Source organism: Alosa pseudoharengus, unplaced genomic scaffold (assembly GCF_046254945.1).
Source record: "Alosa pseudoharengus isolate Yale_2024_CS ecotype anadromous, Long Island Sound unplaced genomic scaffold, YU_APseudo_1.1 YU_APseudo_1.1_scf_19, whole genome shotgun sequence".
In the NCBI taxonomy this organism is placed as follows: domain Eukaryota; kingdom Metazoa; phylum Chordata; class Actinopteri; order Clupeiformes; family Clupeidae; genus Alosa; species Alosa pseudoharengus.
Window position 1 is genome coordinate 10137473 of NW_027468657.1, and position 17050 is coordinate 10154522.

Below are 17050 nucleotides of genomic sequence, written 5' to 3' on the forward strand. Positions count from 1 at the left end.
CAGTGCAGACAGTACGTTCCCACGGGCAGACGTGCCGTATTGATTGCTTTCTTTCAGCTTAATGAAACGTTTATACATCAGCCTGTGTGTGTGTGTACATGTATGTGTGTGTACTGTACTGTGTGTTTCTGTATGTGTGTGTGTGTGTGTGTGTGTGTGTATGTGTGTGTGTTTGTACTATAAATGCATACATACGTGTGTGTATGTGCTTTATGTGTGTGTTTATATTACTGTATGTGTATGCATGTATGTATGTATATGTGTGTGTGTGTGTGTGTGTGTGTGTTTATGTTTATGTAACTGCCTGATCATGTAATCATTGTTAAAGAAGAGAACGCTAGAGCATCTGTCCTTCTGCTTGACTCCCTGCTTGACATGCAGCAGAGGACTCTGACCAATCCGTTCAGAAAGAGGGAGGGTGTCACGCTCGCCGGTAATGAGTCCATTGGAAGGATGCAGCAGACACTGCGTTTGTTACAGGCCTGGGAAACAGACAGCAGTCATTTGCTGCCAGCCACTCCACATCCTTGTTGAAGGCCCAGCCTTGTCCCCTCCTATCTATTCAGCCATTACTGCTGTGGAGGAGACTGTGGGGGAAATAGAATAGCCCTCACAGCAACTTTGGTCTGGGCTTCATGGTGTGGGTGTGTGGGTGTGTGTGTATGTGTGTGGGGGGGGGCTGCATGGGGAGTAGGGGGGTCTTTGTGTCCTCTTTCTTTCTCTCTCACACATTCTGGCCAAGTGGACAGCGTACCACACACACACACACACACACACACACACACACACACACACACACACACACACACACACACCAGTTAGGACATTCCTACAGACTTTCTTTGAATATGAAATTCGGTAACAATCCAAATGAGCTTTTAGCATCTGCACTGATGTGGCATGCATCACATTTTTTAGCACTGGACTCAAAAGTGTTACAAATAATGCTGTTGCAATTACTGTTGATGCTGCTAACACTTGTATGATATACAGTAGAAGATGGCTGTAATGGCAGATGAGTATTTTTGGAGGGATAGTTATAACTGCGACAGCAAGCGGCTTAGACACGACAAGAACGGGAGAGGAGCTAAATATGTGCACACTGACAAGAGTATGAGGCCGAGTGCTGAGACCACAGAAATCAGCAGACGTGGGAGGAACGTCGGAGGAACTGTTGCAAATCACCCATGTGCTCAATGCATACATATATACATGTGCTCAGACACACACACACACACACCACTAGGCCTACTACCTTTGGCAAACACCATAGAATGCAGATGCAGCCATGGCTCAAGGTTGTTGTGCTTATTAAATATATCAAGTTAACCACTGATGTCATTGATCAAAAAGCCAATTCCAGTTCTATTATTGTGTTAGGGGGAGGGGGGGGAAAGATTGCAAAATGACTTTGCGAGGGTGCAAGCACTTGGTAAACATATCTCAGATCCATTAGAGGGGACCGGGGAGATTATCAAGACTGGGCTCCAACAATTTGTGGGGATTGTTCTAAACACACTCCCGGTGGCACTGACCTTGCGCAAGGCTTGAAAGGCGATGGAGGATGTGGCAAAGAGCCATTCCACCCACCTCTACCTCTAATTGCTCCTCCCCATCTTCCAGCCACCCCCCCCCTCCTCACCCCCCCCCCCCCCTGCACTACCCACACACCCCCCCTTATGTAATCATTTATCCCTATCAATGCTGGCGGACCCTTAGATAAAGTCCAGATGTACAGCACACTTAATGGCCCCCTGGGATATTGCTGGCCACTGTTAATCAAACCATCTCCACTCCATTATAGAGATGCAGTGGCGTGCCCCTTCTCCTCATCAATTTTCATATTTAGAACTGACGGAGCTGCAGATCTCCACCCTCTCTCGACTCAACAAGGTGGGGTGGCGTGGCGCAGCGAAAGGGGCTTGACCTTAGTGTACGCACCACACAGCCTTGACCTCAATCAGAATGTGTTCACATGTGAGGTGTTGAGTGCTCTGCTCGGCCATGTTTGTTGTTCGGCGCACCTGAACGTGAGCATGCCGTAAGGGTTGTTTTTAAATACTCAACACTATACAGTACGCACACTGTAATTACTGCTGCATTGCACAGTAGATTGGTTCTGCGTCAGCAGAATAATTAGGGAATGGTTGGTGCAACTAATCTTAAGCTGTGTAATCATGACGACGTGCAATTAGTCATTACTTGCATTTGTTAGATGCCATGGATAACCTCATACAAACACACACACACACACAGACACACACACACACACAAATTCATGTTCACCTGGATACTGCCCCCTCACACCTCCATTTGAGAAGTCTTATAAGTAGTTAGCCCTTGTATGTCATTTTAAAAGGTTGTTTATAGTTCTTGTTATAGTTTTTGCATCTATAACCATAATACGTCTTTATAATAGCAATCCATATTCCAGTAATGCAATGCGTTTTCACATGCCTGAAAGGGTAGAAAGAAGTGCTCATCTCTTTTGCCCAACCCCCACAGAGTCTTAGCATGAATAAAATATACTCTGGGTTTTATTTAAGCACCCGATCCAGAGTGCTCTCACAGGTTCTGTGTTGATCCCCCCCCCCACACACACACCTTCCTCATCTGCTATACTTGGACACTGGGGCAGTACTCCATAGGGGTTTTTTTTGGGGCTATCTAGTGAGCTCTGGTAGGCAATTTTGCCGAGCTGACTTGCAAAAAAATAACAGCTAGCAAACCTGCCCGTAAATATGCTGAAGACAGTTAGTTAGCAAAGCCACCCTATTTCATGGGACGTTGATTACTAGGCTCCTCGCTCCATCGCTGCCCTCTGCTTGTGTCTGCTCTGTGTCTTGCCTGTTTGCCTCGCCACAGACAAGTCATTGAAGTCACAGAAAAAAGATGGTGTCTGTAGCATTTATCAAAGCGGGTAAGTCAACCGGTAAACAAGCACTGTGGCGTCCACCCCTTAGCAGAGAAGTGAGGTTGGTGAGGAGATTTTTTCTTATCACCTGTTTGTGTTCACTGAATCAAAAATAGCTTTGCTTTTTTGTCTTATCTAGTGTTCTACAGTGGAGGGGGGCTCGGGGGGGCGGGGGTAGATTGACATGTCATGCTTTGCTGCTTTCCTCTTAGCCTTTTTAAGCTTCATATCCGCCTATATTTGTGGTACTTAAGGCAGCATTGTCTCAGACATTGGAAGCTAATCCTCAAGGTATCAGCAAACCAAAGCGGTTGGTTGGTTGGTTGGTTGGTTAGTTTCCATGGCTCTCCTCTTGCCCTGTCTTTCTGTCTTATCTTTCCCAGGTTTCAGAACTACGTGTGAGGAGATGGAAGAATGACAAGTATTTTCTTTTGCTCCGTTTCTTTTCCCCCTCTTGAAGCCTTGTGTGTATGTAACTGTCCTAGTTTCAAATGCTGTCTCAGAGACATGCAATCACCATGGTGGCACAAATCCAGGGATGTTGGATTTGTGCGTTATTTACAGCTTGAGCGAACACTTTGATGCATTCCAGCAACAGAAACACCATATCCTGACAGACGTCCACAGCTCAGGGATATAGCCCCCCCCCCCAAAAACAAGCAAACATCTGATCGAAACCGGTGCCTTGCATATAGTGATGAACATGACACTTAGCTTCTGTGTCACCGCCAGGACGGGCTGCCTACTGTGAGAGTGTTTTGGCGCCGCGTTGTCTTTTTTTTTTTTTTTGTGATTTTTATTGACATCAATTGTAATATTCAACACTTGTTTGTTGTGTTTTACGCTTACAAGATCTTCCTGTACAAGTGGAGTATATTGACGTCTTTTTGTAATAAGTTCCTTAATCACATTGAATGATATATGAACACAGAACTAGGTTTCCCCACCCGCCACCCCCCTGCCCACCACCCTCCCATATACCCATAACCCCCCTCCCCCCACCCCGCGGTCTGCTGAGAGAAAAAAAAAAAAAAACACCCACACATTTAAGGAAAAGGAAAAACATAAATCACACCATGTCTAATCAGTCTCTACAGAGCTATCATCTGGTTCCTTGTCAATAGAGTTCAACATATCAGAGATCTGCTCAGCCGCGTCTTTCCATAGGTTAATGGTTCTCCGATTTGCCTTGTTTATCCTTGCTGTAGAAAGTTCAAGTAGGCCATCCACTGCTGCATAGAAAGTGAGTGTGGTGGCAACCATCTCTGCACTATCATTTTCTTGGCCGCGGTTGACCCCACAAGCCAGATTTTCCTGTTTTTCAAACAGTTGAAGTTTGGAATCATCATTCAATAACCAGACAATGGGGTCAACAGGAATTGGACGGCCTATTAAGTCACCTATAGTCTCTGCTATTTTGTGCCAAAATTCCTGTACTACTTCACATTCCCATACCATGTGTAGAAAGGTCCCAGTTTGTTCTGGTTTACAGAAAGTGCAGTGGGGACTTGGAATGGCTTTTGTTATGAACCTTTTCTAAGGGAGTCCAATATGTCCTATGACAGATGTTAAAGTGGATATGTTGGTGGTTTGGGTTTTTAGAGCAATGAAAAATTTTATCCCACACCGCTTCCCAGTCAATCATGTCGTTTCCAATATTCAAATCTTGTTTCCATATTTGAATTATCGGAAGTTTCCCTGTAATTGCCTCCATCATTGTCTTATAGACAGTAGATGCCACTCTCCTTACTGGAAAGTAAAAAAACAATTTCCAAATGGGGTGTGTGTCAAGTGGAGTTCCCCATGATATATCCTGACTTTTCAGGGCTGATCGTATGCATAAATACATGTAGAATGTTGTTTTGGGGGTATCAAATTTGGTTTTAAGTTCTTCAAAGCTCAGTAAACCTTTTTCATTGACAATATGGTCCAATGTATACACACCCCTCTCACTCCACATTTTGCATGTAAAGGGTTTATGTGCCATAAAGGTGTATGCTTATGCCATTTATTTGTGTAGCCCAAAAGTCTCTCTGCATGTCTAAGATTGGATATTGTGTTTGTGATGATAGGACCATAGCTTAAAAAACATTTTTTCAGACCAACACATGCAAAGGCCAAGTCCTCTATTCGTACAGGATGAATAAGTTGTTGTTCTATATCTTTCCATGGAACAGTAGCTAAGGGGTCCAACCATATCTTAAGAGCACGTAACTGAAAGGCCAGATGGTATACTTTAAAATTGGGGAAAGCTAATCCTCCATTACTTGTGGTGCGTTGCAACGTTAAACATTTTAGTCTGGGTTATTTATTGTTCCATATGTATTGTCTGATAAGTGAGTCAAGTCTCTTCCATTATTTTACCGGTGGTGCTAGAGGTATCATTGCACTCAAAAAATTAACACGGGGCAGAATATTCATTTTAACCACCGCTACCCTAGATCTGAATGATGCTGGTAGTGCAGCCCAATTTTTCAAATCTCTCTGCACATTATTTAGCATAGTCTCATATTTGTATTGAACAATTTTCTTCATAGATGTATGAATTGTACACCCAGGTAAGTGATTTTGCTTTGTAATGGAATTGGATGATTAACTGGCCCTTTAACTGGTATATTGTTTAGCTTAAGCATATTAGATTTCTCCCAATTGATTTTGTAACCAGAGATTGACCCAAATATACTGAAGGTTTGTAAAATTTTAGGTATGGAGTCTACAAGCAGCGTTGTCTTTTAACGCTCGGCTGTAAGTGATTGTGTTGAAGCCAGAATCTTTCAGTGCAACACCCCCTGGGCCACTGCTGTATTGATAGTCCAAGCCGTTCGAACCTGACAACCGCAGCAATTCACCGGATGAGATGCTTGAACTTTGACAAACTCCCGGCAGAAACCCTGGGTGTTGTTTGTGATTAATTTTTTTCCTTCTCTTCCCCCCCCCCCCCCCCACACACACACACAAATGTTGAGAGCAACTGAGCTGATGAATTGAAGCAAATGAAATCTATTCCAGTCAGTCACTCGTTCATTGTGTTGATTGCTCCCAAATGTTGCCTCTCCTTTTTCACCTCTCAATGATTGCTCAAGGTCACTACACCCCCTGATCACCCACGATTTTACCAGCTTCATTCTCTGCAGAGCACCCATAGCAACCGTACTCTCAGACAGTGTATCTGGCTTCTCAGTGCTTATGTTCTCTGCAAAACCAATTACCCACCCTGCACGGTGCTGCAGACATGCCTATTAAGGCTAGGTTTGTCCATAAAGGTCACCATTAATATGAAAGCATTACCATTTTCATATCTGAATTCTCAGTTAAGTGATACTCCCTTGTGCGATTGTTATCCAAGGTCCCTCTCCTATCCCTGTAACAGAACATATTAAAAAGCAGATATAATGAAGTAGGATGTGACATTTTTGTGTGCTACAGATACTTGGCAATGCTAAATGAGGAAAGGTTTTAACAAGTCATTGTGGTATACCAAAACATTCTTGATACTTACAAAAATGAATGAAATGTGAATCCATGTATTCATGTCCTCCATCTTTGATTCAGGGAAATCTCATAATGGTGTCTCTGCCAAAATTCATTGTGGCCGTCTTCCACCTTGTGAAAGAACAGCCGCCTTGTGTTTGTCTCACGTACACGACGGCTTTGCGATGTCTGTAATTTTTGTGCCTCTCTGTCTTCTCCCCACTATCTATTTTGTATTGATCCTACCCAGTTGTCTCAATTTAGTCAAGCTATATCCTAAATAGCTTGCCTCTGCTCTCTCGCTGTGGGTAAAAAAGGAGCTTGTTGGTGTTCAAATAATAATAAAAAAATATATTTGCAGCCTCCTCCACATCACCGACATGGCTTATTTGCATTTTCAGTAGATTTGTATTTCAGAGAAAAAAAGAGAGAAAAAAAAACGATTCACCCTGTTCACCACGCATAGGTTGATGCCAGATTTCTTCATGGCTTGATATTATTCAAGAATGCTTTGAGTCTCTCATAGATCTGTGGTGTACTGAATGAGTGGCCCATTGAAGTTTGGTGCACCAGTAGACTTTTAATTTTGATGGAGTCAACATTGCGTGTGTAAAACAGAGAAGGCCCCCTGCTGGAATGTCAGATTGGATTCCTCTCTGAGGGAAAGTGCACATCTGTTAGGTACATGGAGAATAATTATGGTCCAAGCATGCATCCTTGTAGAACATCATTGCTGACAGGGCCTACTTCAAATCTTTTATATTCTTAATGTAAATTATAAAATGGTTTGGACTTACTGTACAAATCTATAAATACCAGTGCATGACTGTAAGGGGGCGAGTGGTACCCCGTGTGCGGGTGATGCCAGACTGGACAGTTGAGGGTGACAAGGCAAGGGGGCAGCAGTGTCCAAAAATAGTTCCTTGTTTTTATTTTAAAAATAGTGCAGTTCCAAAATTGTCCAATAGTGCCAAATGCCAACAAACTAACCAAACTAAGAAAAAAATTAATAAATGTCCAAAAAGTGTCAAAAATAATAATAGACGCTGTTAATGCTAGCTACTAGCCCCGGTGCATACGGCTGAGCATAGTCTTGCAAAGCAAACAAAAACACAAAAATGGCATTGGCAAAGAATAGCAGGCACTTACAGCAGTACAGCATCACGGCACATAGCTCCTCTCCTGTCGCTCTCCCTACACAGACTGAAGTACCCCCATATAACCCTACCTGTTACCCTAAGCTTGGACCAATCAGAAACAACTGGCCCATACCATTTAACAAAACAGTAATCATCCCCCCAAATAAAGTATTTAGAATGGCCATAACAATAAAGAAATTAAAGTAAACATAATAACAATGTTCCCTCACCCACATAATATCATCACATAATCCCAAAAAGAAACATAAACATTCATAATAAACCAAAATAGATCTGATCCCCCTACCCGAGTAGAATGCTTGTGACCGTGCTTCCGACGGCAGGTAGAAAAACACTCCTCCCACAGCAAGCGCGCTTTTGCTATGGAGAGGCTGGAGCTGAGAAATGGGTGAGTGTTTTGAGGTTTGTGTTTGAAACTAGGTGAGGGAAATACTGGCGAAACATGTGTGTAAATAAAACATGGTAGTGGGTACCTACACTACATGTTGGCGATGGTGTTTTGTTGCAAAGTATGACGGGGGGAAAATTATTAGTGAATGTGTTTAGCTATCGCGGGCTCTGTGTTTGAAAACGCCAAAAGCGCACTGCTTCCCTAATGGCGTTAGAGCAACAAACATTTCCCGACTCCTCCCCCCAAAGTTCAAACACTTCCCCGTTGTCTTTCCCCAATCCCACAGTCATTCAATCACCGTCCATAATCACAACAATGTCCATAAACATTCCGGTGAGGTTTGTGTGTGTGTGTGTGTGTGTGTGTGTGCTTGTGAACCGAGTCTCTATCTCTCCTCCCTCCTTTCTCGTCAAGTCTGACAAGGGTGCCGCCCTCCGTGAAAAGTTCGGCACAAACCAGCGATACCACCCGACCAGGCCCAGGAATGACCGGATGTCCTTCTTGGTCTGTGGCCTGGGACAGTCCAGTATCGCCCGGACTTTGTGACATGACATGGCACAGGTACTGCACCTCCTCCTGGGCTAAGGCGCACTTCAGCGGGTGGATGGTCAAACCCGCTTCCTTGATATGTCCGAGCACGTCACCGAGGTGACGCAGATGATCCTCCCAGGTGGCGCTGTAGACCACAATGTCGTCAAGATAAGCTGCGGCGTACGAGTCTGTACCCACCAACACGCTGTCCATCAGACGTTGGAATGTGGCCGGCGCCCCCTGCAGACCAAAGGGCATGACCACAAACTGGAACAGTCCTTGTGGTGTGCGGAACGCTGTGCAGGGCCTGGCTTCCTTGGTCAAGGGCACCTGCCAGTAACCCTTGCACAGGTCCAAGGTGGTGATGTAGGCTGCCTTCCCCAACCGCTCGATCAGATCCTCCAATTGCGGCATGGGGTAGGCGTTGAACTGGGACTGTGCGTTGACCCTCCGAAAGTCAATGCAAAAGCGCATAGTCCCATCCTTTTTCGGCACCAGCATGACTGGATTACTCCACTCACTGGAGGAGCGCTCAATGACCCCCAGTGACAGCATCTCATCCACCTCGGCCCTGAGGTGTGGCTGGAGACGCTCTGGAACGCGGTACATCCGCTGACGCACAGGTGTAGTGTCCTTCAGCGGGATGTCGTGCTCCACAATGCTGGTGTACCCTGGCCTCTCTTGGAAAAGGCCAGCCGGAATGACACCCGCCAGCTCCTCCTGCTGGTGGGTGGAGAGGTGAGACAAAACCAGGGTGGCAGACTGCTGGCTGGTGGGAAAGAACTGCTCCGGTGTGTCCTCCTCCTCTGCCACAGTCTGCACCCGGAGCTTCAGGCTGACGTCTCTGTCGTACCACTCCTTCAGGAGATTCACATGAAAGACCTGTGTGGGCTTTCTCTTCCCTGGGCAGTTGATCTCGTAGGTCGCAGGGCCCATCTGCCGCACCACCTCATACGGCCCCTGCCACTTGGCAAGCAGCTTCTGCTCCGAGGTGGGAAGGAGCAGCAGCACTTTCTGTCCTGGCTTGAGCTGTCGTTGTCAGGCCGCCCGGTCATACCAAGCCTTTTGCTGACTCTGGGCCTGCTCCATGTTGGCCTGCACCATCTCAGCCATCTCCTCCATTTTGTCCTCATCTGAAGGACGTGGGCCAAGACGCTGCGGGCTTGCGGTGTTGATGGTCCCTCCCAGGTCTCCCTCGGGACATCCAGAGGCCCCCTCACCTGCCTGCCGTAAAGCAGCTCGAAAGGCGAGAAGCCGGTGGACGCCTGGGGCACCTCTCTGTAGGCGAACAGCAAGTAGGGCAGCCAACGGTCCTAGTCCTTACCGTTGACCACCACAAACTTCCGCAACATGCCCTTGAGTGTCTGGTTATAACGCTCCACGAGGCCGTCGGTCTGAGGGTGTTATGGGGTGGTCCTTATGCCCTTGATGCCCAGCAAACGGTAGACCTGCTTCATGGTCTTTGACAGGAAGGCCGTACCCTGGTCTGTGAGGACTTCTTGGGGAATGCCTACCCTAGAGAAAAGCTGTAGCAGGGCCTGGGCTATTGGTCTGGCAGCTATCTTACGGAGAGGGAAGGCCTCCGGATAGCGGGTGGCATAGTCACACACAACTAAAATGTACTTGTGGCCTGTCATGGCTATGCGGGAAAAGGGGGTCTCAATGACTGGTAGGGGCTGCAGGGGATAAGAGCTTGTTTGGCGGTTGCTGGTGATCTGGCAGGTGGGGCAACTCTTACAAAATTTCTGAACGTCAGAGTAAAGCCCTGGCCAAAAGAACCTTGACGCTATCCTGTCATATGTCTTAGTAAGACTAAGATGTCCTGACCAAGGGATATCGTGCCCCATCTCTAGCACCCTCCCCCTGAGTTTTGAAGGAACAACCAACTGCTCTGGCCTGCCCTCCACTGGCTGGTGATAAAGCAGACCCTCTCTCACCACATAAAACTCCCCAGACAAATTTGTGACAACATCTGCACTGGCTGGATCATGTGTGGCTCACTGAAAGGCCCCTTTCAATGTGTCATCCTGCTTTTGCAACTCTCCAAAGTCTTCTGGGACCTCACCCCACTCCACATCATCAGGTACATCAACAGTCATGTCCTGTTCAACACTGCCAACCAGCCTAGCCTGTCTGCGCTGCCTTTTAGTTTTTCTACCCTTCTTTTGGGCTGGGGAAGTGAACTCAGCATTAGCACAGGCTAGCTCTTGTCCTTGGCATTGGAGTCATCATCATCATCATCTTTGTTTTGGGCCTGCGTTTTACGCTGAGCCCTTGTCATCACAAGATTGACTGGCCGAACATCTTGCAACAACTCGGGCAGTACAACAATATCCTGGCCCAAGACAACGGGGTGACTAAGCCTTTCTACCACACCAACAGATATCTGGTAGGTTTGGCCCTGCACTTCATTGTATACATCCGCTACAGGATACTCATGCTCGTCACCATTAACACACAACACTCTGAGCTTTCTCCCGTCAATGTAGTTTCTCAACTAGATGGGGCTGAACTAGTGTTTGTGTGCTTCCTGAGTCCAGTAGGGCAATAGCTCTGCTACCATTAACCATCAAAGGCATTGTCTGAAGCCTACCCATAAAACCTGTACCTCCCTCCCCTGGCCTAGGGATACAGCTATGGGTTGAGTACTTGGGTTTTCTATTGGGGCAATCGGGCTTTATGTGACCTTCCTGCTTGCAGTGGTAGCAAACTATGGGACCGGCAGTTCTTTGTACAGGGTCTTGTGTGAGCTTGGCTGGGGCAGAGGTACGGGCAGGCATCATTCCGGGCACAAGTGTTTTAGAACCACCCCCATGACCAAACCCCTAAATAAAGTATTTAGAATGGCCATAACAATAAAGAAATCAAAGTAAACATAATAACAATGTTCCCTTACCCACATAATATCATCACATAATCCCAAAAAGAAAAATAAACATTCATAATAAACCAAAATAGATCTGATCCCCCTACCCGAGTAGAATGCTTGTGACCGTGCTTCCGACGGCAGGTAGAAAAACACTCCTCCCACAGCAAGCGCGCTTTTGCTATGGAGAGGCTGGAGCTGAGAAATGGGTGAGTGTTTTGAGGTTTGTGTTTGAAACTAGGTGAGGGAAATACTGGCGAAACATGTGTGTAAATAAAACATGGTAGTGGGTACCTACACTACATGTTGGCGATGGTGTTTTGTTGCAAAGTATGACGGGGGGGAAAATTATTAGTGAATGTGTTTAGCTATCGTGGGCTCTGTGTTTGAAAACGCCAAAAGCGCACTGCTTCCCTAATGGCGTTAGAGCAACAAACATTTCCCGACTCCTCCCCCCAAAGTTCAAACACTTCCCCGTTATCTTTCCCCAATCCCACAGTCATTCAATCACCGTCCATAATCACAACAATGTCCATAAACATTCCGGTGAGGTTCGTGTGTGTGTGTGTGTGTGCTTGTGAATCGAGTCTCTGTCTCTCCTCCCCGCGCAGGCAGAAAATCAAATCTGCCGCGGAAAGTGTCACACAAACGCTACTCGATAAAGAGTTCCCAGTGTAGCGCGTGAGGAGGGGGAAGTCACCTCCTCACAATGACTAAAATATGAATCCATATAATATGATTTGGTAAATGGCAACTCATGGGATTTAAAACTACGCTGCATGTCATCTGTTTCATCACATGACTGGGGACAAGGTATTTTGTACTGTAATTTTTCATTTATGGGAAAAATGTTAATAATTCACTCGCACTAAGGATAAGATCTTATAGAGAGTTACAGAGAGCATTCAAAGAGCAGCGGACATAACACGTTTCCTCTCTCATTATCCGTTCCCTCATGTTTGACCTATTACAAAGTGCATTAGCAACTAACAAGCATCAATCACTGAAGAGACAAAGAAAAACACAACAAATAAGCAGTGTCCATTATCCCGAGACCTAAAATAGTCACCAATGGTGAAGTTCTACCTGATGCTTAAATACACGCTTGAGGCATTCAACAAATTCCTGCATTAATCATCCATTTTAAATGCACACGTTAACAGTTATTTTCCAGCCTCTCTCTCTCTTTCTTTCTCTCTCTCTCGCTGTCTCTCTCTCTTTCTGTGAGCCTCAGCTGACTAACATTATTGTTTAAAAGATTAACAGTAAATCCGTCGCTGAATATTTTATGTAATTTTCATTGTTTAACACCTCCACTGCAGGAGTGCATGTGTAAACCTAATGTAATTTCATGCCCCAAAACTGCACCGGCACAAGCTGTGCAGAGTGTGCTCGGAAGCCCCATTCATTGTTTATCGTGGTGTTGCCACCAAAATGACAAGCTTCCTGGCCCTCACAAGCACTCCACTGCTCGGCTGCAGTGGCTGCTACTGAGAGCCATATACGTCTCCATGTTTGTGAGCCTGTGTTAAAGTGTAATTCCGGCGACCCCAGGGTGTTTTTCTGCATTAAAACGCATCAAATAAGCCGTGGAGATAGTATTTTCCGTTGATCAGCCAATACAGAGCTTGGCACCCGGTATTTGCTAGGGGCGGTGAGTCAAACGCTTCCCAAATAGCATTTTTTTAACCAGTAATATTGTTGAAATTGTGCATTCGATAATTGACTTATACGGACTTTCCTTTGAGAGGAACTGGTAGGGGGACAGTTGGTAAGTGTTCTTAACAGCCTTAATAAACTTCAGGTTCACTAACTAGGTTGTTGGTGCTTCGTCTTATGTGTAGGGACCCTGAACTAGCTACTGACAACGTTTGGTGCTGTTTTTAACAATATTACTGGTTAAAAAAGGATATTTGGGAAGTGTTTGGCTCACTGCCCCTAGCTCTGTAGTGGTTGATCAACGGAAAATACTGTCTCCACCTTGGGGTCAATTTTCGCCAGAATTACACTTTAATGTTGCTCCAGTTTTGTACTGTGTGCTGAACCAGGCTAGTAAGCTTTGTACAGACCCACTCTCAATTCCAATTGAGAAGGTCTGCGACTGCGTACTAACCAACCAGAGTAGTTTTTTCATTTGCTGTACAGGCAAATCATCATATATTGTTATTCATCAGTAGGCAGTAGGAAATATACAAAAAGCATGTACAGTAAATCTATCAGTCAAAATGCAGTATTGTATTGCATACAAATGCAACATTTCAAAATGAGGTGTAGTTGTACTGTAATGTTACTGAGAATGTTTCCAGTACATGTAGGCTTAATTATTGTAAAGTGTTTTTCATATGCTAAAAAGGATGTAGACATTCAGTTGGTGCCAGTGTAAGCTTTTGGGCCCACTCAACAATATCTTCAATTCCAACACTAGCCATAGAACTAGCTCTGCATTTTAATCCAAGTGCATCTAACAGTAACATAATACTAGCACTAGCACATAACACGTACACTGCTTATCAGTGAAGTATTAATATACCACCCTTGGATACTTAATGCATTTCATTTGGAATGAAATACATGGCATGGTTGTCTCATAAATTTCAAAATGTGAGACCACTGGTTGGATGATGTCACTTCCTTGAGACACTACCCAAGTCCCCAGCCTCCCAGAAAACCTCTCCATTTTCAGTCAGCAGCAAAGCCAAGAGCCTGGACATATGAGTTGTTATTTTCACCATGAAAGTACCTCAGGGAGCCAAGATTCATTAATTCCTTTCAGACCCGGAGCTTCATCTCCAGCTTTAAACTAAGTGTTCGCGATTTCTCTGAAATTAATTGGAGTGGATTTGCAGAGGAAGGCTCCATTTCATCAGCTGGATTAAAGGCGTAAGGGAAGACACAGGGGAAGGTGGTGGTGGTGGTGGTGGTGGTGATGGTGGTGGGAGGGGGGTAGAGAAAAAGATACTCAACATCCACACGGGATTCCATGACGCCAGTTTCCATGTGTAACCTGTGGGTGTCATTCTCTAAATACGGGTTTAATTTTGTGTGTGTGTGGGGGGGGTGGGGGGGTGGTGGTTTTATTTTCAAGGGTGACATGTTTTTTTTTTTAAAGCACAAGGGCGTGGGTTTGGAGCTGGCATTCACTCCCTTTTACTACCTTTTCTCTTTTTTTCCCCTCCCTGCGCTCTCTGCAGGGCTGGTGCCAGCATCCCTAATATGAAGGCAGATGCTCCTCCAGCTCCCCTCCAAAGGCAGTCTGGCACAGTGGCAGGCCCATCCATTCATCTCGACTCTTAGGGAACATAAACACTTTGTCAGATGGCTCTTTCTCTCTGTCAAACGCTGGGCTGAACATTGTTCAAACAGCCCAGGGAAAGAAAGAAAGTAAGGGACAGCAAGGAATGGTGAGAGAGGGGATGGAAGGAGAGAGAGAGAGAAAGAGAGAGAGAGAGAGAGAGAAATGGGGAGGGATGGAAAGAGAGAGTAAGAGATGGAAGCAGAGAGAAACAGGGAGAAATGGAAGGAGAGAGAGTGTGAGAGGGATGTAGGGAGGGCAGAGTGTGTGCAAAGGAGAGAGTGAGAGAGCAAGCAAAGTGCGATGTGGAATTCTAAAATGCCTGTGTTGTCCGCGCGCTGCGAACCAGTTGGGCTCAAGAAACTTCTGTACAGTAACAGAAAAAAAACATTTGCACTAGATAAATTAATGATGAGCAGAAAAGTGGTAGGCTGCATTCATTTTGGAAAGATTAAATTTAACACACTTTTTTTTGCCGAAACAGGTTTTTATTGAATCATTTACCTCAAGGCGGAGCATTATGGTGCCAAATAAAGTAGCACTTTGGAGTGAAAACTTCCTGATGTTCTCAGAACTTTCAGTGAACTGAACACATTTCTCCTCTGTTTGCCATGGATGACAGATCTGTTTCGCTCTGGCTGTGTTCCCCTGATTCTTCACGATTGGCAACAGTTATGAAAACACCTTCCACCAATTTCGACAGTTTAGTTGGAAGGAAGAAAAAAAAAAAGTTGTGAATTTAATTGTAACAACTGCTGGAAAATAACCCCATGATTCTCAAATGACATAATTTTTTTTATCGCTTACTAATCCGTCGGGTTTAGCAAACAGGCGCAGATGAGGATCAAATCTTAATCCCCGCCGTAACTGCACCGTGCTGAGAAAGTAATACAACCCACTTCAGGTAACCCGAGAACCCACTGATACCGTTGAAGTTCACATTCCCGTGACAATTTTATAAGCGGAAACACATTTGTTTCTAGCAGGGAAAATAGTGATGCCCAATCATTCCAAAAACCTATGAAGACATCCAGAAACCTCCTAAGAGCTATTTTTGTTCTAAACAGAAAAGAATGAATACCAACCATTTCTTTCAATTTGGCCCTTGATTTTGTACCAATCATAAGGAAAAAATATTGTATAATCAGTATTTTCTGAACAACAGGAGGTGAACGAGTTGAAAGACAGCCAAAGTACAGAACGGTGTTTGGTATTTTAAGCCCCCAATGTCGTCTTCCAGGCAGCGCTGCATGGAAGGCACTAGGGTTAGGCAAGAGTTAAGGTTAGGGGCCTTGAAGTCGACGGTCGCAGCGTTTCCTTGAAGTCGACGGTGGGGGGCTTAAAACACCATCAAGCGTATAGAACTCCACTTTACTTTGCTTCTCAGCGTTTCAAACTTCTAATTAGTTAGAAACAGAATCGTTGTTCAACTAATAAAGTTACACAAGCATGAATAAACACAAACAAAATAAATAAGCCTACCTTGTGCATCGTGTAATCATTAATTGGACCATATGTTACCCATCCAGTATATCCCCTTTATCATGGCTCACTGGGAGAAGGCTGCGTGTTTTATAATTAGCGGCTAAAACGCTGGGGTAAACGCCCTCGCGCCGAAGTGTGAAACGGATCGGGAGCGGGCTGCTTGGTACCTCGCGCAGGCGTCCCCTTCAGGGAGTGGACGGGCCCTGCCTGTCACATCACGTCTCCAGTCACGGCGTCCTCGGAGAGCCTGAATATATGATCACTCGGAGCAACTCGGATTCCACACACTCACCAGTTCGCTGTGACTCTCCAGCACCAGCAGGTCACCTCTAGCATTCTGAGAAGGGAGGAAGAAAGGAACAGAGGCATATGAATTTAAACTTTTACACTCTGTTTTATCTCCAACAGAATGTATTGACATTTTTTGCATTCTCTTACATCACACTCTGCTTTCCTAACGGCAAAGACTTAAGAGATAATGTAACCTCATTTCCCTCCTTTTCTTTCCCCCTCAAATCATAGCTCGTCCTCAGAAACCCCTCAAATGCCAAGACAGGTACTTAAGCATTCCATGCACACTTTCTCCAAGCTTTCAGTAGACATTTCCATTCATTGCATATGATCGCTTGTAATGAAATGCTGGAATCATGACTACAGTAGATGTTATCATATCAGTGAATGTCAAACAGATTCTGGCTGCCTATAGATTTATTATTGCAGTGCAGAGAAAGAGAGAGAGGTAGAGATAGAGATAGAAAGAGAGAGAATGAGAGAGGGAGAGAGAGAGACTGCAGTTGCTGAATAGTGAGTTCCCAACAGATGGCAATGTTGTCTCTTTCAAATTGCTCACCAGCACCACGGTGACTCACCTTAATGCTGAAAAATAAAACGTCTCGAAACCGGAAAGAACAGGAGAGGCAAAGACCAAAGTTATTAGCCG

General features: G+C 45.2%; 1 protein-coding gene across 1 annotated transcript in view; it reads right to left on the reverse strand.

The window, feature by feature from the left end:
- The window catches only part of LOC143132848 (uncharacterized), a 31182-nt gene extending 21779 nt beyond the window's left edge, over positions 1 to 9403 (reverse strand). The window contains exon 1 of the mRNA XM_076292671.1: positions 8410 to 9403. Within this exon, the coding sequence (XP_076148786.1) occupies positions 8410 to 9403 (994 nt within the window). The remainder of the gene's footprint in view (positions 1 to 8409) is intronic.
- Between the last annotated feature and the right edge of the window lie 7647 nt (positions 9404 to 17050).